This window comes from Tauraco erythrolophus, chromosome 8 (genome assembly GCF_009769465.1).
Source record: "Tauraco erythrolophus isolate bTauEry1 chromosome 8, bTauEry1.pri, whole genome shotgun sequence".
NCBI classification, from domain to species: domain Eukaryota; kingdom Metazoa; phylum Chordata; class Aves; order Musophagiformes; family Musophagidae; genus Tauraco; species Tauraco erythrolophus.
The window spans coordinates 1,319,100-1,342,778 of NC_141472.1; the positions used below are offsets into that span (position 1 = coordinate 1,319,100).

The 23,679-nt window shown below is 42.7% G+C and overlaps 1 protein-coding gene across 4 annotated transcripts in view; it reads left to right on the top strand.

Annotated features, from left to right (window-relative positions):
• The window catches only part of UNC80 (unc-80 subunit of NALCN channel complex), a 127,165-nt gene that overhangs the window by 41,316 nt on the left and 62,170 nt on the right, over nt 1-23,679 (top strand). For 2 of the 4 annotated variants that reach the window (XM_086615560.1, XM_086615561.1), the window contains exons 22-26: nt 2,844-3,016; nt 8,999-9,211; nt 13,160-13,295; nt 15,850-15,983; nt 19,519-19,684. In XM_086615560.1, coding sequence (XP_086471686.1) covers nt 2,844-3,016; nt 8,999-9,211; nt 13,160-13,295; nt 15,850-15,983; nt 19,519-19,684 — 822 coding nt within the window. Of the gene's footprint in view, nt 1-2,843; nt 3,017-8,998; nt 9,212-13,159; nt 13,332-15,849; nt 15,984-19,518; nt 19,685-23,230; nt 23,435-23,679 lie in introns of all 4 variants that reach the window. The other 2 variants (XM_086615558.1, XM_086615559.1) reach the window with 2 other exon arrangements.

The following is a 23,679-nucleotide window of genomic DNA, read 5'->3' on the forward strand; positions in this document are numbered from 1 at the left end:
GTGACAGTTAAGGAAGTTGTGTCACCGTGTCCATAAGGATCTCTGGGATGCAATGACAGCCACGTACCATTAGGAAAAATACTAGAGTAGTTGTACATACCTGTGCATGTATGTGCTTCTAGGTATGTAGCAAAATCAACGTGAGGCTTTTTCAGAGTGGGACACTTTATAACACAGTAGAACAGCAATGTTACAGAGAGCCTTCAAATTTCAGGGCTTCTGTATCTCCCATAAAGATCAGAAGGTTTTATGTGCTTATGGAGAAGAGAATAAAAGCCTGTTGAAGGTGGATGGGCATACTATCAAATCCCTCAAGGTCGGACCCTAAGGCATTGTTTTGGAACCTGTTTCTGCCTTCCCATTCTTGTCGTTCATGCTGCCGTGCCATTACTTTGCTCACGCTTTTTCCATGTGGTGTTTCCTCTTGTGTTTTTGGGTTTTTTAACATAGTAGACCAAATTTAAAAGAAAACGGAGCGAGAAGAGATACGGTACAGTAAAAAAAGAGTAATAAAACATAGAATAACTTGTCACATCATTTATGAATCGTAATCTTCATTGTGATACATCATCTAGACCACTGGAAATTCTGTGTTGGATATGTATGTAAGCATACGTGTATGTGTGTGTATCTGTATGTGTGCATACGTATACATATATATACACAAATATATGCACATTCATGCATAACAAAATGTTTATTTTAATGATCTTTTTACCTATGCTAAGAACACAGCATATGTACAGAGTTACAGTATGTTTACACGAGACCCTTAACGTTCCTTCGGGCACTTACAGAAGATGATGTGAGTGACCATAGAAGCTGCCAGGGTGTGCAAGGCACACGGCACAGATAAACCAGAGCACGTGCTTGCTCTGATGGGTGATGTTGTGTTTGCACAGGAAGCAACTGTGGGGGCAGGAGCTTGGGCATCCAGTGTCCTCCTGTGTTAGGAAATGGTCTCTTCACTGGGTGAGATTTGCTGCAGGGCTGAGCCATATCAACATTAAGCCAGTGAGGGCTCCCCTGCTTACAGCAAGGCTGCTCTAGAATGGGCGTAGTGGAGGGCAGTCGTCAGCTGCTTCTGAAGGATTCTCTTGCAGAGCTTCAACAAAGTGCAAGGCTGGGACTGCAAAGGACTGCAAAAGGTTGTATGGAGGTAGTACCACTGAGCCCAAATGGACAAAGGGTTTGCTAGATCTTTATAGTGGGGTTTAGGGAGGTGCCTTGGGCATGCCTTTCTGTATCAGAAAGTCAAGTTTCTGTTCTTTATCTCATACAGGCACAGCTCTAACAGGGCCCTGAATAGGAAACATTTGTTTGTACCTCAAATGAGTTAGTGTTACAACAGCCATAAGCAGGAAGGCTCAGATAGCATGCTGCAGGCTATAAGGAAACAGGAGGAGTTGGAAGAAAAGGGTATTTGTGCCTGCTCATTTATGTAAGTGTTCTACCTGTTCTTTCTACTTTATTTGTTTGTTTGTTCCATTTTGATGAAATATTTCCAGGAACATTTTGCTTACTGGAAAGCTATGTTACAGCTTCACTGGAGAGAGAAAAGCCACAGATGTCATAAAGAAGTCTCTTGAAATCTGATATACCTCCATCTTCAGGGGAAAAGTGAAGATCTACATTGTCATTTTCTGTTGTGACTATTGTTTGTGGTACACGAGTGCTTTCCAAATAATCTGTGGAGTGCCATCTCAAAGGGACTTTGCGTTTTCAGCCATTTTTCTTTCTTGAGGAAGGAGAATTCACAAAGTCCTGTAGAGCTGACGTTTTGCCTCATCTTTCAAATCCGTGTCTAAAGGCAATCTTGAATTCTCCACTTGGTGTTCTCTTCTACAGTGCTCTATCCTTTAGTATTCTGTAAAGGTTTGTGCTTTCACAGGTAAACAGGGAGAGTATTATGGATAAAGACAAAAAGCCCAGAAGCTGACTATTCTTGTTTTCACCAGCCACCTTGGCCTTGAAAGATCTTTCCTGATTTCACGTCTATATATTTCTACCGCTGTCTCAACTCTAGGTACTGACTGTGTAGTGACCTTCTGCATTCAGAAGTGTCCATTCCAGGTGGCAATGGGATTAGTTGATTTATCATGTGAACTCTATACATAGAGTTTAAAATCATGCTTGAAAGAAGTCCTGGAAGGAGTTGCTAGCTTCGTTTTCAAAAGGAACTCTTATTAGGGAGCTTTCCATCCCAAAGAGTGCAAGACACTTCAAGGGAGAGAGGCTGGGATGATGACAATACCCAGGAGTTGAGTCCAGTCTCACTTTGGGTGTTCTGGTCATTGCAGAAGATGTGTGCCTAAAAAAAAACAGGACTTGATTTCCACATAGAACATTTCCAGTATTTGGCACTGATTTTTCTGTCCTAGTAGATGCTGTATTACTGAATTGATACATGAGGAACAAGGTTTATGCATGCTCCACTTTAAGGTGAACTTTGAGGCAATAGAGAAGATAAGGGATTATTCAGGAAAAACGGACGGCAAGCATGATGATACTCTGTGTTAAAGAGGTGGCTAGGAAGGTCTGTATTCTGGTTCACCTATGTTGGAGTAGATCCTGGGCTTCCACACTGAGTATAATGGAATTGTTTTGGGCAGACACCAGCATGACCAAGACCGGAATCTGTTTTGCTATATGCCTATTTCATGGAAGTTGGGAATATTGTAAAAATGCCCGTTATCTTCAAGATAGTGCATCACGGTGAGGAAGGGATTTAGACCAAGACTGTACTTGTCAGGTTTTTTGTGCCACTTTTTTTATTTGTGAGAGACTGTGTTCCCTTCTCCCTACCCCTCCCTGCATCCCCTCTGTACTCTCTACCTCTTTAGGTTGCCATAGCTTTGATGATCACTTGACTTCCAACCAAGAAGGAGGAAAATCCAAGAACGTTGTGAACCTGGGAGCAATCCGCCAAGGCATGAAGCGCTTTCAGTTTCTCCTGAACTGCTGTGAACCAGGCACTATCCCCGATGCTTCCATTTTGGCAGCAGCCCTAGATCTTGTAAGTCATTTGTTGGTGTGTTTTTGCCTGCCGAGTGAGAGATGTGCATACGTGGTGTCTGTTGTCGTTCACTAGAGCTGTTCATGCCCGCACAGAAAGCAGCTAGAGCATCACAGAGGTGCCAGCTGGTGGTGCTGTTATTTGATGGAATTTTAGCATCTGTGACTGGACGAATATGCAGACAAAATGGATCTTTTTCACATTAGCTGGCTCCCCATAACTAAATTATTACCAGCACAAAGCTTTTATTGTCAGACTTCGAATTTTCTCACGGGCATTCTGCTTCTGCTCCTGGTGCCAATAATAACCTACAGAATAAAGATCGAAGACTGGATAACTACCGGGAGAGGCATAGTAATTCCACTCAGGAGTTGTGACAGAGTTATTAATACGTTTGGCGGCACTGAACTGTTAGTCACCAGAGCCAGTTAGTGGAAAAAATTTCAAATTGTGCATGCTTTTAAATGCAGGTATTGCTAATTTGCAGATCCAAATCACAGAAGTGACACAATTCTGTCCCTCCTTCCTGACGCTGAGTGTCTCTTCTGTATCTCCCTCCTCCTTTTCCTTGCAGCTGCTGGGTTTTTAGCTGTTCCTTCCATTTCTAAAGCAGTGGCCTTCAGCCTGTGGTTCGTGGGCCAGTGAGCCTTTGTGAGGTGCTGTGTGACAAGCACAAGAGTGTGACAAAGACAGCTATGGAAAGCCAGACAACTATTAGTAACTTCTGAGCACAGTGCTCTTCTACTTCCTTCCATAAGTGTTTGGATGTCTGCAAACGGAAAAAGATTGAAAGCCACTGCTCTTAGAGCATCCACATTCTCTATATCCCTTTGTCTTCCTGCTCCCCACCTCTTGCCTCTTTGATTATCATGCCGTTTGTGTTCAGATTCCGTTTTTTTGCTCGCTGCTGGGGATGCCAGGCTCATGAATTCTTCCATTCTGCTACTGCTGTGCCCAGAGCTGTGCTGCCTTGTCTGCTCTGTAGTTCTAGGGATGCTACACTCTGTACACCATGCCTTTATACGTTCTACTTAACCTTGCATCCTTAGGCTTCAGATTCAAGCAAGTCTGCATTAATATCGGCCTAAAGTTGCTGTTGCTATCACATCACGTCTAGCTCTACTCTTTAGAGTGGTCCCTGTCCATGTTCCAGTAGACAGGTGTTTTCTTCACCAGTTCCCACTCATCCTGTTGGAGGTTGTTGACCCTCTGGCTGGAAGCTGCAAAAGCAGTGGCTGATAGGGAAGGAAGCCTGTCTGATGCTCTCACAGTCAGAAGCGGTTCGTACCACTCAGAGTTGCAGTGAGCTCAGAAGGTGGCTTGGGGAGATAGTCACTCCTGCTGGGTGTTCTGCACAAAGACAGCTTCCTTCTTCAAGGCTGCCAGGCTGCCACCCCACTGAGAGTACTAAACTAACACAGAGTGTAAGGTGCATGGGCAGGGAGGAGCTCATCACTGTCAACTATGTCACTAAGATCCTTCTGGGCATGCGCTACTCTGTGCACTAATCAATCAGATGATAAAACAGAGGTTTGACAATTCTGCCCCTATGGCCTGTAAATGTCTTGTTTATTTTTAAATTTGCCACACACTTAAGCTACAGACCAACTTACTCTGTGGCCATGTGTGAAGTCAACTGAAAACTACTGGTCAGTGAACTGTTTGAAGATGTCTGCTCTGACTTCCAGAGCTGGCTTTTACTGTTTCCTTTCCACTGAATGATGCGGAAAGCTTTGGTATGAGAATTTCTAGAAGGTCTGCTGCTAAAGATGAAAGAAGCCTTGTTCTAATTACAGACTTGGGAGAGTCCTTACAAGTACCTGCTCTGCTGGCATTTTGTCTACAAAGTATTGAAGATATGTGGAAGTTAAGAAGTCACATGCACTGCAGGTTTCAAAAGATGACAGCTTGTCATCTCACTGTATTGCTTAATGGCAGTGTATGGTGTTATGGAAAATTCCCATATTTTATGTCACTAGAGCACACCCAACAAAAACCATTCTGTTTTCAGGCTTTTGAAGTAAAGTTTGAATCAGATTTGATGCAAATTAAAAGCTTCTTAAGTCATTTTATCCAGCCTAGTTACTATGGCAACCTTTAAAAAATGAAAGGCAAACAGCTCCGGTTTCAGTTCTTTCAGAAACTTTTTCAGCATGCTTTTTCGTGCAGATATTTGCAATTCCGTTCTTATACCGACCTCAAGAGCTTTGATCAGCCTGGATGTTTATACAGGTTTGCCACAGTGATTTAAGGAAATTAGAACAGTGAAACAAGGGCTGCATCCTTATGGACATAATGGTTTATTCATATATTAAATTGAGTGTTGCCTTAGGTTTAGAAATTATGTAGTTAACGTGTTTTTCCTGAAGTAGCGTTCATCGTTGACTGAATTTTGTAAAACTGTTATCAATTTGTGGCAAACAGTCAATGACAATTGATAGTATGTTTCAGGTAGTTTCATCCTTATGTCACCGGCTTAAATCCAGACTTGGCAGCAATAAAATTGATTTTCTTTCCCTTTTTAAGAAACTTTAAAGATTGAAAGGCAAGTAATATGATGTTTCAGTCCATGGTCAAGTTCCAGCCGAGGATTCAAATAAACCACGTTGTATAAAGATGTACCTAAAGTATTCTAATTAGACCAGTGTCAGTGACTCAGGTGGGGAGAGACAAGCTTTCCTTTGACCAGTTTAGCAATGTGTGACACATATCACCATTACACTTCTCCAGTAAGGTGTGTGAGCCCTTATCCTTGTCGAAATGCCGTAATGGCACCGCTTTGTGGCAGGGTTGTGTTTGCGAGGACCTGCCAAGCATTGGGAGGGCAGAAGCAAAGTCTAAACGGTGAGAATACCTGCTGTATTTGACTCCATGTCACCAAGGATCTTAGGCAGGCTCTGTTGTTCTCGTGTCCGTGTTTCCATAGGAGAAGTATTTGTCCATAGGAGGGCATATGACCTGGAAGGAAATCAGAGGTTGCTCCAAACAAGTCTCAGAATAGATGACTGGGAACAGAAACAAAGAGCTTGGTCATGGATTGTACTTGACCATTTTTAGATATAATCAGAGAGTTTTGAACTAACATTTTTGCAGCAATTCTTCTAGACATGGGTTAATAATTTACTCATGACCTGTCTTCACATGCCTGCTAAGCTACTTCGTATGCCAGACTTATCTTGTGGCTAGACAAAGCAGAGCTATCCAGTCAGCATCTTTGACAGTACTTGAATTTACTTTATTTACTCTGAAAGTAGATTGTTGCTATTTTGCTTATTTTATTTTTTTTCCCCTTGAAGAGACCAGCGGAAATGAATTTTTGCTCCAAGTGCCTTGCAGAGTATACGAAGGCCACAAGAAAATTACCACTCGTTGATTAGTCTTATAAAATTCATTGTCCTTGAAAACAAAACTGGAGCTAAATGCCCTGCAGTCATAAAACTCTGCAGAATCAGCTGTACTTAAACAGTAATGCAATGCTGTAAAATTCCAAATCCATTCTGTATTTGCTCCCTCCCATCCAGGTCCTTGCTTTTGCTGTTATTAGTACAAATCAGGGTATCTGTTGAAAAGCCATAGTGGGAGTACTTGAAATTTTGTTAAGAAAATGGTGGATTCTTATGTCAATTTATGCAGTACAAGAACAATTTTCAAAAAGCAAAGAGATGTAGTAGGTCTGATGTTAACAGTGGACTTGTGAACAGTTTCATAGCACAGGCAAGCTTGTGAGAGTATTGCTGTTGCGTTGAGTTTTGACAGTGACCATGGTAACTTGTGTTCTTTTCAGCTATGCATCGCCTGCCTGATTCATTTCTCCCCATTTGTGATGTGTTTCTCTGTGATGTGAATCCATCCCTGTCCATTCTGTCACACCTTCATCTTTCTCTTGCTGCTGCTTCAGGTTTCTCTGAGCCTCAGGTAAGCACTCACAGGGAGCTTGTGCCCATGGTGTTCAGAAAGTCCTCCTTTGTGCAAGAGTGATTTTTAATTTGGAACTCCTGCTCCAGGACACACCTCTCCTACCCTTCACCCCCTTTCCTGCATACCCCAGTTTAGTTATGGTAGAGTGCTCCCGTACCATTTACACCACGTATCTCTACAAGATCTCTATACGCTAAGAAATTGTGACTTAACCAGTGGTGAACAAAAACAGGAGACTAAGGCTGAGGCTTCATCTTTTCATGTATGTCTCCAGGTCTGGTTAAGGTTTTACTCTGTGAGAATGAAAGAATAAAATCCTCACCTATTCTGTGTTCTGTATTGCATGTGAACAACAAGTAATTTGTCCTGGTTTTTCCAGATGCTAGATACTAATTTTGTTTCCGGTTGTCAGTCAGTGTCTGGCTTCAGATTTCTTCCTCCCTCATCAGAACATTGGTCCAGCTTTAATGTTTTCCTTTTTCAAGAGAATTGCTAAAAGATTGCTATTTCCTTCCGACATTTGAATAAAATATAAGCAAAAAGCTGCAACAAGATGTTGTGTCAGGAAGCAATTAACATGTTTTCTTGTTAATGTAAAACAAGAAAAAAACATAATCTTTTTTTTTTTTTTGGCAGCCCCCTAAAAGGTATGACTTTTTTCAGTCCTGTTGGTAGTAATTTCTGACTGTAAGTTTAGCTGCAGTACAGAATTTCTTAAATCAATTTCCAAACTTTTGGAGCATTGGTCCAAAAATTCTTGCTTTCTACTTTTGATTAAAGCACTATTGGAGGCACTATTTAATAAACGTTCTGCAGAACAACTGCAGACCATCTTGCGTGGTCTCAAGGCCCCCTCTATTGTTTATGGACCACAAATGAGGATAAGTAGATACTTCCATATTTAAATTGTCTCACTGAAGCTGTCAGCATCTAAATGTGTGGAATACACGTGTTTGTGCTCTGTGAAAACCCTGTTAGGGAACCTTTCAAAGCCAGCTTGTGAATTGTGGACATTGTTAGTTGTATAGCCTGCTGGCCACAGAGGTTTTTGCTTGTGAAAATTGCAGGAAGAGAGGGGGGAAATTAAATCAAAATGAGGAGAACCGTTTACTTTGAGTAGCTTTCCATGTCTGTAAAGATGCTATTTTTGCAGAGCTCTAGACTGCTGGGAAGAAAACTCATTCCTGAGTCTAAGCTACCCTTTAGGAAACAAATTACAGAATTCCAGCGTCCATTTTTTGAACATATTTGAGAGTTTCAGAAGCACTCTTTGTTGGTCTAACATGGATCCTGCTGGGCAATTCAGTACAAACTGAGATAGACTCAATATCGTTTCTCTCACCAAAGAAAAGTCGTCTTCCAAGCTGAGGGCAGGAGGATTTTCCCCTGGGATATAGTCAAGGCCATCACTTCAAAACTCAGCTGCTTGATGTTAAGTTTCAGTACTAAATTGTCTGATATTTGCTAAGACCACTGAAGTTAGTGAAATTTTTTTGACTTACGCCAGTAGTGGATTTCATTCTCCAAATCTGCTTGTTATAAGTGAAAAATAGCCCTGTTCCTACTTTCCCCAAGACTCCATTCATGCTTTCACCCCCAGGATGCACAAGCAGAATTCAACATGACAACTGCTAGGGTTCGTGTGGCCATGCTGTCATTTGCACCTGCAATGTTTGCAGCCCTACTAGCGAGGGTGAAAAGAAAACTTGACTCATTTCTCTAGTAAAAGTGTCAAATGCAAGCTTCTGCTTTTTGGCAGTTCCATGGTTTCTGAAAGAAAGGATTACAAACAAGGTTGTTTCTAAGTTTATAATGTGGCTCTTTCTGCCCCTCTAGTGGTTGGACTAAGCATAACTGTTCAGTGTTCATAAGCCCTGGTTTTACTGACACGAGGGATGTGACTCAAGGCAGAGATGGTGGTTTCAGGCTCTGATGGAGAGGTTGCTCGGTCTGTGTTGCTTCATGGCAAACTTGCAAAGCAGTTGATTAAAGCACAGTCCTCTAATGCTTAGAGAGTTTTTCCAGTGTATTTGTATTTAAGATGATTTTCTGCAAACATTTCAGGAAGCTCCTGTAGTGGCGAGAGCAGCCCTGTTCCTGGAGTGTGCACGCTTCGTTCACCGCTGTAATCGTGGCAACTGGCCTGAGTGGATGAAGGGCCACCATGTGAATATTACTAAGAAAGGCCTCTCCCGTGGGCGTTCTCCTATCGTGGGTAACAAAAGGAACCAGAAGCTGCAGTGGAATGCAGCTAAGCTCTTCTACCAGTGGGGAGATGTAAGTGTGTGTTTCTCTTCTACTTACATTAGAAAAAAAATACCAAAATGTAAAGGTAATTGGATCCTATGCAGAATTTCAGTTCCAGTAAAATGGGGACTCGTAAGCCTCCTCCCAACTTCACAGCCTGCCAGGATCAGCTCTTCTAATGGAAATGGACTTTGTTAGGATGTAACGGTGTCACCTTCTTTCACTTCCCTCTGACCTCTTCCTTCTGAGGATCCATTTGGTCCACTCTCCTGTTTCCAGTACTTATCATATGTGAATGCCCAAGAAAGAGTAAGAGCAGGGTGTGTGAAACTATTTTCTCTTTACTGGCTTCCAAATATTTTTAGCCCAGAGCTGCTTGTGCTAGATGTGGTGCTGTATATTTAGTAATGGATTTCTCTTTGACTTATTCAGTCTCTCTTTGCACCCACACAAACTGTCAGCACTTATGATACTATGACAAGGAATTCTACAGGGCTACTACATGTCTTCTAAAGAACTGCCTCTGTTTGTTTTGAGCTTGACTCGTGACCTCTTACCATACATGAACTAGGCAGTTGCCCTGTCTGGCCCTGTAAGTGCCACTTGTGAGTTCTTTGGAAGCTCACCAGGGTATACCTGCTGAAGATCTGATGCTTATTGCAAATCATTTCACAAAAATCAAAATAGTGGGAGAAGTTCCTTTGACACCTATGATACCTGTTACGTATGTCTATCTGGAAGTGAGTTTGTGCTTCTTGCCTCTTTTTACAAAACCAGAGATTTTTACAGTGAGCATTATGATAAAAAAAAAAAAACCAAACAAACAAAAAACCCAAAACATAAAATCCAAGGCTCAGGGGAATTGGAAAATTGGAAAACCGTGTATTCTACAGTCTTGGAATACTTACGTAATCCATGCCAGGAAATCCTTGCTGACCCTTATTCTCCTAGGTTAAACCAATGCATGCTTCTCAGTGGAGCACATTGTAGGGAGTCTTGAACTCGTGCTGACCGTGTCAGTACATTCCCACTGGAAAACGCAGCCCGGGGGAGAGCCTAGCTTGGGTCTGAGCACCCAAGCTAATACACTTTGTCTCTAGGCAGCTCTCCTCCTTCCTTTTCTGAAGTTAATAAAGGGAATGCTACCTGGGTGCCCTACTCTCTCTTGTGTCTCAAACACAGGTGACTGTCTTAATAACAGCATGGATACCAAAGGTCCTTTTGCATTCACAAGAAAGGAGCCGGGGAAATCTGATGGCAAGCAACTTAGCATCATTCTCTTCCCCTTACCTTCCATTGTATTGTAAGGCATATCTGGATGCATTCTCCATGCTAGGAGTAGCATGTGTTTGCTAGCTGCTTAGGAACATCCTAGAAGGGAAAAGCATTACTTCTACCGTAAGGCTGGAGAAGATTTGGAAAGTAGTCTTTGCCATGCAAAGTTCTTCTCTCTTTACTGCAAGATGTCCTGCCACCTATGAATATTTCAGTTTCTTCTCACTGGAGGCTAGGACAGTATGGTTACCTACAGCATCACCGGCCCTCAAACAGACTTATGCTTTAGGATGGGACTGTACCTAGCACTGCGGAGGTGCAGGTCCTTTATGTTGAACGCTGGGTGAGGTTGGTCCTCTGGCACTGCTTTTACGTCCCAGAAGCTGATTCAGATGAGGGTGACTGCAAACATAAGCAGCAGCCAAACCAAGCCTATAGGGCTGGGACCCTGCAAGCTGTGTTCCTCAGACGGCTGCTTTTGTTGGCTCTGAGCAGATTCTAACCAGATAGACTGAACCGTGAAGAGAAGCAGCTTTCTTTTTCTGTAGTACAGGCACCAGCTGCAGAAGATGCTGCAGTTTCGGAGTGTTGACCTGCTCGTTTCACCGTGGGCAATATCAGCATGAAGGGCAGAATGGCTGTGCACTCACATAGCTCCTAAGCAGCTCCAGTACCAAGAAGATGGGATACCTTCCCCAGCCCACCTCTGCCTCTGTGCTACCAGATCCTTGTCAACACCACAGCACACCGTTCTTGCTGCTTGGTGGCAGCAGGGCTGCTGGTCTGGAAGGAAGATTCTTGGACAAAGGAAAATGAATGTATTAGTCTTTGAATGCACTGAAGCCTTGTTCTGCTTTTTTCTTGCTGGAAATTTGTGCTAATTATGGATCCTTGCTTGTCTGTCATTACTTGCTAATTGTGATATACAGTGCTATTGTCAAAGTTTAATGGGACCAAGAATGAATGTAAAACCTTTATTTCCCACTCAACTCCTTTAATTCAGCCTCCCTAACAGCCATCAGAGGATAATAGTTGTAATCCCTTTCCATATGCGGTCGAATTTGGACTGCCTGTGACAGCGATGAGCCTGTGGAGTCATGCAGTATCACTTGTCGTGCTGGCTTTTTAAATAATACAATGTTAAATGTTTTCTGATCAGATTAGTCTGTCCCTTTGGCTTCTTCTGGTAAGAGGCATTTTCTTTCAAAGTGTGGCACGCCCTCCATTTGCTAGGAAAACCAGGGATAATTCATGCAGATAATACATGTTAGGAATTCAGTGCTCATTGGTTAGGATGCTGTAGGATTAGGTATGATTACCTTAATATTAAGGTGGACAACACAGCATAAATAATACGTGGTAAAGTACTGTTTTGTGGAGAAGCAAGCAGAGCATTTCTTCTTTTAGCTGCTTGAAACATGAAAGGGGAAAAAAAATGAGAGAGATGTGGAGTTTACTGATGTGCAGGCTCACAGATAGCTGAAATTGGCAACTAGTTGCATCAGCTTGCAAACCACGACAACATTACCACCTTCTCTTTGTGCAGAAGTCTGCCCTCTTCGGTGTCGCTGGATTTCACGGGAACTGCTTAGTAGCAAGGAAGAGCAGCTGTAACAAGTGACTGTTTATGTATTTCTGCGTCACTTCAGTCGAGACAGGAAAATTAGGACCATCAGTTCTGACCTGTAGAACATTCAGAAATCCTCTTTAGTATCTTTCCTTGAAACTATCCTGAAACCAAAATGACCAAATGGCAAGTGCTGATGAAAACTCTGTAAATAAACACATTTCCTCCCTCGCAAGGTGACGATATCACAGGATGAAGTTTTTACATACTTGTCTGTGTTCTCTTCACCTACCTGCAGCAAAGAAAATCAAGAAAATCCTTAAGAGTTTTGAAGTGTCTTAGCAGGAAAGCATTCTTCTTGCTATCTTACTCTTATCTGTAGCTTTGCTGATGGCACACAAGGGCTGTTTACATGCTGATAATGATGCTGGCAAACAGCCACAAATAAACCATCAATGCCTTTCTGGAGAATGTAATAGTATTCAGTGGAAATCTGTCTATTTGTGTTCTTTCACGTGGATCCCCTCTACACCATTACCCGTGCACCTTCCCACCTTTTATAAGCATATTATCAGCTCATTTTTTGGAAAGCGTGTCAAGAATTCTCTCCTTAAAAGATGGAAGCAGGCTTTCCCATGAGCATTCAGCAGTTTTGTGAAGGAAAGGGGGACTGTTACTGGATTTCTAAGTCACGGGATAGTTTCGTAAACAGAAGACATACATTCTCAGTGGAAAGATATAGCAAAAATCCGAAACACACATATCAAGTTGAGAAAGAAGAGTGGAAGAAATTCATACAAAATAATGACCTAGTCTCCTCCTGCCTATCATGTGCTGGTTTGGGTTTTTTTTTGTTATTTAACCAAATCTGCAAGAATTTTTCATCTTGAAATTTGATGCTGTCTGCAAATTTTGGTTGGAAAAAAGAAGGAAATAAATTATGGGTTTGGCGACAATTTATCTTCTGTTATCAGTTTCTCTACTTTACTGTTCTTCGCAGGCAATAAAAATAAAGCCAAGATGTTCTGTTCTGGCTGGCGCATCTCTGCAGCCCGCGTGGGGCAGAGCCCTTGACCGCCTGTGAGCTGGGCTGGAGTTCTCACCTCCTTGTGCTTTCTCGTTCTCCCTGTCTGCAGGCCATCGGTGTCCGCCTCAACGAGCTGTGCCATGCTGAGAGTGAGAGCCCTGCCAACCTGCTGGGCCTCATTTATGATGAGGAGACCAAGAGGCGCCTGAGAAAGGAGGATGAGGAAGAAGACTTTTTAGATGACAGTAAGGAGACTCCCTTTACTACAAGAACCCCCGCTTGTAAGAACCTCTGCTTTGGGAGCACTTAATTTTTCTTCTTTTCATCCTCTTGCCACCCAACTGTATTTCCCAGTCCCTCACCTTCACCCCAGCTTCCTCCCCTGTTCTTTCCGTGCTTGGATGTACAACATGACAGGCAGGTAACAGCACTGAGAGGCTTTGAAGAAAAAGGGGGTGAAACCAGGCAGAGAGTTTCAATTCCTGTATACTGGCAGCTGCAACTGTAATCAGGGCACTAATTTCTTGAGTCTTGCTGTCACCTGAGTGCCAAAAGTGGTTCAGACTCTCATTCTTCCCAGTTATTTCTGCCGAATTATTTGTATAAGATCAGCTGCTTTTCTGTTTCTTAACATTGTCATCTCCTCGCCTCATGTGAATTGGCACAGCTCTACCAAAGGCTTTTAAATCTTAACTTCAATATATTTACCTGATTCTCAGGCAGAAATACAGCACAGTGGTGTTACAAGTATCATAAAAAACCTATATAACAACAAGATAGCTAAACATACACATTTGCGCGTGTGTGTACATACTGGGGGGATGTATCACAGGGCACTGAAAGTCTAGATAGGCATGCAAATTATAACACACCCTGTAAATCAAAATAAATTAAGTCAGAACACACACTGTTGTAGGTGAAGGTGGTAACAAACATTATGTCCTCTCCAGACACCATTTGTACATGTGTGTGTGCTGTAGTGTACTGGTTCCTGTGTACATGTACTGTTGTTCCCCATTGGAAGTAGTGTGCTAGCACTGTTTATGTATCTCCTCGGATTTTTTTTTTTTTTTCTGTGGGTCTGGATTTGTTCTTATCACTGCATAAAGGCCAACTTTGGAGTAGAGAGGAGTAGGTGGGAGCAGTGAAAGGGCATTTGTGGGAAATGATCTCAGAGAAGGTATTGGCCCTAAGCTAGACCTTCACATGTGCCACTGTGTGGTGTGCCAGCGCTAGCAGCTGCATGAAAGTATTGGTCCTTTAATAGATATATCCAAATCAGGAGAGTGCACCCAAAGTTTGCCCTCTCCTGCACCTTGCATGACTTTTGAAAGGCGAAGAACAACTGCATTCCCATGAGGAAGTGACAGAATAGTCTGTCTTGTCTCTCTTCAGCCACTGATAAGGCACTCCAGGGGATGTGGAGCTGCTTTAAAAGGGTGGTCTAAGACAAGCAAACAGAACAGGTTGTAGTCTAGAAAGCCATGTAAAAGCTCAAGTACTCTCCTGAACGCCACAGGGTCTGAAAATAACTGATGGGCATTCTTGCTGAAGGCAGAGATTTTTCAAAAACTGCCCCATGTGCTGTAGGGAGTAGGCTGAGGAGCATAAAATACACAGCTGGGTATTCCCTTACACTGTACGTCTCGTCTGTATTTGATAGTTCAGATTATTTTAGTCCCTACAAAGTCCATAATTCGTTACTGGTAATGTGTACCAAGGAATTAGCAAGCATCACAGAATTAGTCTGGTTTTGTCTGATCTCCGCAGTGTCCTCTCAGTTGTTTGGTTTGGACTGTTTCTTCACAAAAAGTAATTAAATCACACATGGTGTGAAAGCAAATGAAATCTTAAATCTCTCTGAAGTTTATGTCAATGGTAATATCAGGCATTATTAATAAATGGGCGTGGTTAGTTGTTGTCACAAGTAATTTCTTAATTTCCTTTTTTTGCTGTCCATTATCCTAAATATTATTTTTCAAATCGATCGAGCACTGGAGAATCCTTCATGCTTTTCAAGCTTTGAGTGGCATTAGATGGGTTACAAAGTGTAGGGCTTTTGAAGCTGATTGTTTAGACTCAGTTGAGGAAAAACTTCAAGTGTTTTGATAATCTCTCTTCCCCTTCCCCCTTTGTTTTAGGTTAAGCATTTGAATGTATAATCTGAATAAGCAGCTTGATTTTTTTTTTTTCTTGGTTATTTCTAAATAGTACTTGGATTCTGTGCGCAGATAAGGAGGCCTGACTTCAAAGGAGGCTGTCTTTTCCAGTTATCAGGGTAGTAATTAACAATAGGCACAGTACCTCTTTGCTGGCTAGTCATAACTCCCTATATTTTGAGAAATTTTCCTATATTTTAAAGTGGTTCTTTTCTAGAACTGCAGAGCATTTGGCTGAATGCAGAACTGTAAAGTGCAGTAAGGGTATCTGCTTCTTAACTTCAAATGGGGTGTATCCAAAACGCTGTGAGATGGTGTTCAGGAGGTACTTCACCATAGTGTACTATAATGTATGCTGTAGTACACTGGTGTTACTTTAATATGATAGAATATAATAGAATATGATACATACTGGAGTACACTGTAATGTGTTAGTACTGTTGCATGTGGCAGCAAATACATGAATTGGTATTTGTTTGACTATGTTCCTTTTGGTGTAGGAAAAGTAGCATGACATTTGTATTTTCTTTTTTTTCTTCAGTGCAGCTTGCGTTGTGCACCATATGTGAAAATGTCTATCACCTCTTGGTTCCAGAATTTGTATAATCTCCTTGCTCACCATAGAAATATTTTTCCCTAGGCACTGTGAATCCTACCAAATGTTGTTGTCCTTTTGCACTGAAAATGGCAGCCTGTCAGCTTCTCCTGGAGATAACCACTTTCCTTCGAGAGACCTTTCCCTACATGCCCAGGCCACGTACTGAGCCTCTTGTGGTAAGTGGAAAATAGACGTGGAAGAGGGAGCCATGCTCACAGAAGTCCTTGGGCTCTGGGCCTGTCTGAGGACAGGTAGGGTTGGGTAACAACTCCTTGTCTAGTGAATAGAAGATTGGCAGGGCACATCAAATGGGTTGGTGAACAAGGTAAGACTGTGGAAGCACAACATGTACTGGAAGTTCAAGAAAATTGTAAAATAGAGAAGAGGGTAGCAGTTGGATTGAGAAACTGAGTGTGGGGGACCTGAGAGGTGTGGAGGATGGACAGCAGGAGGTGACAGCTCACATGCTTCCTAGCCGATTAGGAGGACCGGTTGGCAGAGGGAGAGCAGGGCAGCTATGAGAACAGGAAGAGGATGGTTTACAGAATTTGGTGTAGCTTAAAAGTTGCAGATTTTTGCCTTGGGTTAGACAGAATTGAAGAGACTAGAGAGAAAAAGAAAAGAAACAGAGGCGAAGAAGCAAGGAAAGAAATAAACTTCCATAAGTCTGAGAGATGCACAGGCAAATCTTGGCATGATCAGCAAGCTAAATGACTGATTAGGTGACAACTAATTTTATGAATAGCAGGACCCATGTAACCTGATTTCCAGTTGTTGATTCTTGTGTGGATTTTCGTATGTCTAATAATGTGGTTTAACATTGCCTTCAGCCTGTTCTTTCACAAAACACACAGGCACCCAGTTGTCTTTTCTCAAATTGGCTTGAAGGTGATCATCAGCTTCAGAGGTGGTTAGCATGGAATGAGATGGGAATCGAATGGCAGGCACACAGTTTCATCTTTTAAGCCTAGTTTATTTAGGAAATCAGGATAAAAATTATAAAGAGAGAACTAGAAGTTTCCAAATGAACATGAAGATTTTAGCCCTACTATTCTGGTTTTTGTTAATGACAGATTGAGATCAAATTTTGCTGATGACAGTTGTGCTTGACAGGTTGATTTGGCTGGGCATTGTTGTAATTAGGTTCTGAAATTGGTTTCAAAGGCTATGATGAAGTGACTCAGCCCCTAGGTGTGCAAGAAGGGCAATTTTTTAAAAAAACAGGGATAAATTCAGCAGGAGTCTTCCTAAACACTTTGTTGATAATTTTTACCTCATAATAAATGACCGCATCCAAAAGCAGGATAATGCCAGGGTTTAGAATTCATCTCAGTAAAGTAAGTTAGGCTTGGAACTAGAATATGTTGGGTAATGAAGGTCAACAGAAATTTGTGCTTTTGTGCCAGATAGAAATGCAACTGATTAATAGCTTTTCAGACTTGTATATGGGAGAGAAGGAGGAGGAATTATTCTGTGATGCGTAGGCAGAGGAAACCTTAAGGTCACATGCAAGAGCCTATTAGAGAAAATGGCCATAGAGTGCTGCTTTTAACTTTGTAGGGGGGTGGGGAGGAGAAAAAAGAGCCAACAACACTCCAAATTAAAATATTAAGTCTCTGTATTTATGGAGTGATTCTTCCTTTCCAAGAGAATCAGGTACATAATGTTGAAATTCCAGTAGAGCAAATCTCCCTTGCTCTGGGGTTTGCAGGCATACCTGTTCCGTAGATACGAGCACAGCCTTAGCAGCCTTGAAGAAGCGAAGCATTTGCCACTGAACTAGTAGTGGTGACCCAGTTTAGCTGCCCACAGTCCACCCAGACTTGCCAGGCTGAGGGCATGAGCATCCTCACCTATGTCTGAGTGCAGTAGGCAGTCCTGGCCGAAGTGTCAGCCAAAGCCTGTTACTGAAGTTGGTGGGGTAGATAGAAGCTCACTTTGCAAATGGCTGGGCGTGATGAACACGTTCTCGTGGAGCCTACTGCTGCCGCAGTAGAGCCACAGAGCTGGAACTTGGCGTTTGCTGTGGTGGAAAGTCATCTATCTTAGCTTGGCAGTTGCTGAAGATAGATAGTGTCAGACTGACTGTGTGCCAAGAGGATGTGTTTCGTTCTGTCGGTTTTGTGGGGACAGCAATTTCCAGTGTAAGCTGGGAGGAGGAATGTGTTTAAACACTCCAGGGAGGGGAACTCTGCCCATGCCCTAGGGATATACCTGCACTGCTGCCGTGGCTCATACGCATGCTAATTTATGAAGCTGCTGTATTCAGACAGATTTGATCATATTTTTATCCTGAAATGCTTTAGCCTTTGTTTCACATCCTAAACTGTTAGATATGTTTTAAACTATTTATACGGAAGTTTTCAGTGCTAGAGATATTACAAATCATTACTTTGGGCACCCACTTTTTTACATCCCAGGTTTTGTTATTGAGCAAAGTCAAAATATTTCCCTTATGGTTATCAACTAGTTAGCTTTTCTGACAATCATTTATGATTGTTTTCCCTGGAGATGCAGAGCTGACTGCAAATGGTTTGGGACCTTTGGCTGGTGTTAGATAGGGTAGTTAACCCATTTCAGCACACCTCAGTCTAGAACATATGGTTGAGAAGACTTTTTTTTTCCTCAGACCAACTCTTATGAGTAGCAGACATTGTCACTACCCAGGTAGCTCCCAGTAACTTCTATAGGAGTTTTGTGTGCAAATTCCACTATGAGATCTCTTGAGCCTATAGAATTTTATCCAGAATAACTATTTTTGATCATTTCAGTGATCTTATCATTCATGTTCATCAGCTGTTTGCTCACAGCAGGGAGCTTTGTGTCATCTTAGATTTCAGCTAGTTATGTTTTTGGGTGGGAAGATCTCAAAGCTGATGATGTCCCCAGTCAAAAGGCACAAATGATGTTCTGAAAGATCTCAGCATTTTAACTGTGTTTGCCAGCGTGGGAGTTCACAGTCTTTCTTTCCCTTTTTCTGTCTGTGGTTAGAGAAAGCAGATGATAATCCATAGCTTGTGGAATCTCAGGACTTTCACTTTCTCGGCCCAAATTGGTAGCCAGTAGGTGGTACAAATGGTGCTTTTTCTGTTAATAGGAGAAAATGATAGTGCAAACTAGCTTCCCTCTGGTGCAGTGCTGTTTATTTTCCAGAATTTAAGTGCAGCCAACGTTTTTATTACTCCCTGTTTTCCACTGTGCCCTTTCAGCCTGAGCTGCACACAGAAAGCTTGCTCTGGGCCGTGCTGCCATGGCTTTCACAGTGCCAGCTGCCTTTCTCTCAGCTTTTCTGCCTCTGGTGAGCCCAGTGTCGATGCATTCTCTAATCAATGACAGGGAGCCTTGTGGAGCAGAGACCTGACCATCCACCCAGCACCTTGGGCAACAGCCACCTTTTATTGCCACCTATCCATTAGGGACTTTTTACGTGTTCTCCCCCCGTGAGCCTGCAGACAGGGTGCCAGTTCACTCCGCAGTGTTAACCAGAAGTATATGTTCACACCCGTTAGCTCTTTCATCCTGACAGCGTTTACAGTCTGGCTCGGTGTGCTGCAAGCCCAAAGAGCAGTTGGATTAGGAAGCGTCAGGGTGGATGGAGAACTGTGTGATAGAAATAAATTTCCATCTGAAGCAGTTCTGCCTGAAGCTTATATGGCTGCAGTGAACAGCTCCTACTGCATGCACGTCTGTGTGATCTGCCTTCTGCTACAGGATCTGGAGAGCTGCAGGCTGCGCCTGGACCCTGAGATGGACCGGCACAGGTATGAAAGAAAGATCAGCTTTGCTGGGGTTTTGGATGAAAACGAAGATTCAAAGGATTCCCTGCACAGCAGCAGCCACACCCTCAAATCTGAGGCTGGCTTCGAGGAGAAAAAAGGTTTGTCAGCACAATAAGGCTTTTGTATTCTCAGGGCTTGTGAAGTGGCGCTTGATGTTATGTTTTCATTTGCGTAGACTGTGTTAAAAAGCAGGCAGCCATGGAGTCACGTGGCTTTGAATCATTTCTGAGACGCTTCTGGCCTTCAGGGTTCAATACAACAAATGTGAGAAGCAAAGATGTTAAATTTTGTAAAACACTGCTATGACTGAAACCAATTGAGAGCTTTGCAAGATTTCTAAAAAGGAGGATGCCTTGTTTGAAACTGTCTCTCAGCAGAATGCTGAGAGAAGCATCACTATTTGATTCACTTTAAAAATAAAGATCAAAAGTGTTCTTGTTTGCTTTTTATTCTGATTACAGTTTTTCATTTTGGGAAAACCGCAGATACGAGGGAAGACCAGGATATTTCTGTGAAAATCTATACTGGTTTGGAAGTCCTGGCATCTCACAGAATTAGTGGTTGATCGCTTGATCTCTTGAATTCTTTGCTACCACATGAAAAACACACACCTATGTGGCTTTTGATGGCTAGCAGATTAATGTTACCAACATACTGTATACTGTACAAGCAAACCTCAAACTCACTGTGTTTGCTGAGAACAGCAGATTGTTTCCATTTTTGAGCCATCTCATGCAAAACTCACATACTATCTGATGGTACAAGTGTTGCAATACAATATACAGTCATCGTGCCTATTTGCATTTAGAGGCTAAACTTCCAGACAGTTAACCTGTAAATGATTCTCCCTCTAACAAGTTTTCTAGAACTGTTTAAATTCCGTCTCATAAAAAGCCATATAAAGGTGGAGATGTTTGAATGATAACTTTGATTGTTTGAAAAGGATAACTGTTTGATGATTGTTTGAAAAAGATGAAGTCTGTGGCTGGTTATCCTCTAGGATCTGGAATGTGTATTAATGATTTAGAGGAGCTTTTACTGACTTCAGGGGGCTTTGGGTGCAGTTTGCACTGTCTTCAGCTGTGACCCTGCCACAATTACTGGAGAAAATATTAGAACTGTTTCCAAGACTTACATAGTGTAAAACTGCCTCCAAAATTGTGTCAGGTGAGACAGTTACTCCTGTCAAGACAGCTAGGTATCCACCTAAGAAAGGTGAGCTGGATAAATTCATGCTCAATGTCGTTTTTTGTACCCTTGACATAGCAGCAGCCCAGAGAAGCACACAGCCTTATGGTCTGTCTGTCTGATAGTCTAAGATCAGTGGGGTAAGATGTCTGTTAACTATTTAGATGAGGGAAAGCTTGGGTTTGGGGTGGGTTTTTTTGAAGATAGTTATGACAATTACTTGAAACCGCTTTTCAGCCTCTCAGGCAGCTGCCCCATCCACTGGGATGTTACCTGAGTGGGGGGAGAATGCCTGCAGTCCTGCTGGAAAAGGCTGGTGGCCAGTCTGTAGCTATCCCATTTTTCTTAGAGGCAATGCTGACCTAGGTTTTCCCCTCGTGTGTTACTGTGCTACAGGCATAATGCAGAGCTGAGTTATTTTTTCAAAGATAGTATTAACTTTCTGCATCCTTGACTCTGTTAAACGACATTTTCCTTGCAGTTTCAGTTGTTTTTTTTTCCTATTCTCCCTTTTCCTTAAGCTGTCACGTAGTATTCCTTTACTAAAGCTGCCTCTTTACTATGTTTTAGAGATGGGGAAAAGTGACTATGGTAGGAAGGGTGAATCCTAATGTACTCTAGCAAAAATGTATTTGAAGTATTTTGGAAGCTGAATAAATGTAAGATAATGTAATATTTTAAAAGTTACAATAATTATGTTCTTTTCTCTGGCCACAGCATCTTCTTCTGGGGATCCACTTGGGCCAAACATAATAGATGCAGAGGCATCTTTTGTAATCTACACTTTTGTAGATAAGAAGATATTGTTGTGTGAATGTAACTAAGTTTTTCTCGCCTGCAGTGACAGGTTTCTTTATCTTAACCTCTTTGATGAGTACTAATCTCTTTGCTTTCATTTTTTCCTGAGTGTTAAAAAGTTTGCTCTCATTGCTCACCCTGGGCGTGGCTTAACAGCTATCCAAAAGCTCCAAGTTTACTGTGTAGAATCTGCTCCAGGTAGGTCTGAAATACAGACACTAAAGCTAGGTAGATGCAGGCTCTCCAAGGATCGTATGTACTGTTTGGGTGCTAAAATGGGATTCTGCACACTTCATGAAATGCTGTCACAAGTGCTTAAACGGTTTGGCATTCGGGGGAACTGGGCCACTGTATGGAGGCTGATCTGAACAGAATTCGAGCAGTAGCGATTGCTAAGGAACTCAGCATGGTCACTTGGAGAGAGATTCTCTGGTCCCTCAACAGTGGTTTGCCCCAGCTGATTCATGAGGACCAAGGAGTAGCTCTCACAAACCTATCCAGCTGTCTTCAGCCAGGACATTACCCACTGGAAATGGGAGTGGGAATTGAGTTCTGGAGGAATTAGGGGCATTTTCAGGAGTAAAGGTGTGTTTGATTTTTTCTGAAGCCAAATTACAATTCTATTAAAATGTTTTTTGCTTACCCATGGTATCCAAAAAGCTGTATCCTCTTCATTCCCAGCAACACACCAAAAGGTAATCGATCACCCATGCCCTTGCGTGATTAGATCTGCAGTAAAATGACTGAGTGTTGCAACATTTGGACTGACATACTGCCATGTACTGCCTTTGAACTAAGAGGAGAATGAAAGTGCAAACGGTTGGTGCTTTGAACATTGAACCATTTCATGTCTGTGCTCATCAGAAATGCAGAGTGTCAATGGATGTTGTTAATGCCTGAAAGCTGCTGATTTGTCTGAAGGAGAGGATCTACGTGCTCCCATTTCCTCTAAAGCATTCTAATGATGAAGAGTAACATGCAGAGACACGGATTTATGCAAATCTTACTTCAAAGAAGTCTTACGTGCTAACCTCATGAAGCAAACTACCCTTCTGCAGTCACACGTGCTGTATGAATAATTGATCCTACTGCAGAACTCAGTGAGGTTTGCAGAACCCAGGCCCACAGGAAAATAGGTTTGTCCGTGGTGCCTTGTTCGTGCTTGGGATTCAGCCGGTTATCCCTAGCAAGAGGTGATTCTGCACTAATGCAAACCCCAGGAGCTGGCAAAGAAAACTGCAATTTACATCCATCGGGCAGATCCTGTTTCCTGGCAGGAACTGATTCAAATTGGTGTGAATCGTAGGTTTTCCTTGTCCGCGTTTTGGGTTTCTGTTAGAGCAGCTGACTCTGCTTGCTGGTGGTTGAACGAGGGCTAATTCCAAATACAGACAAGGCCTGAGGTGACGTGCCAGGTCTCCAGGAAAGGAGGTGCCGAACACATTTCTGTAAAGCATCTTTACTGCCCGATTGACAGAGCTGCATTGGCAGTGGCTTTGGAGGGAGCCTCTGGCCCCACGTTCCTTGGTAGAAGAAAAGATGCTGCAATACAGGCTGGCAGCAAAGGGTCGGGAGGGAGGGGAGGGCCAGGATATATTTCTTTTTTAAATGGGGAAAAATTAAGGGGAAAAAAGTCCTCTTTTATTCTTTTAATACAGTTCCCAGCAGGAAGATCAGGATAGGAGGCTCCCGCTTGCTCCAGATTAAAGGAACCCGCAGTTTCCGGGTGAAGAAGGGGGGTTCCCTTTCCAGCATTCGCCGGGCCGGCAGCCTAAAGAGCACCAAGTTATCACGGCAGGACTCAGAGTCTGAGAATGAGGAGCTGCAGCTGTCCCACAGCAGGGACACTGTCACTGATATAGGTAACTTAGATGAGTGGGTGGAAAGGGAGGGGACAATAGGCAGGACCTAACCTCTTGATGTGATTGCAGCAGAGCTAGAAATGACAAGAGACCCCCACCCCAGCAGGCTAGGAGAAAGCTAGAGCCCTCTTCAGGGACGGCCTGAGCTAGAGCCCGGGAGGAGCATGGTTCAGATCCTGGGTGCTGCGTCAGCTCCTTGCACAGGTAGCCAATTCAGAGCTCCGTGTTAGAGCATGAACTCTTGG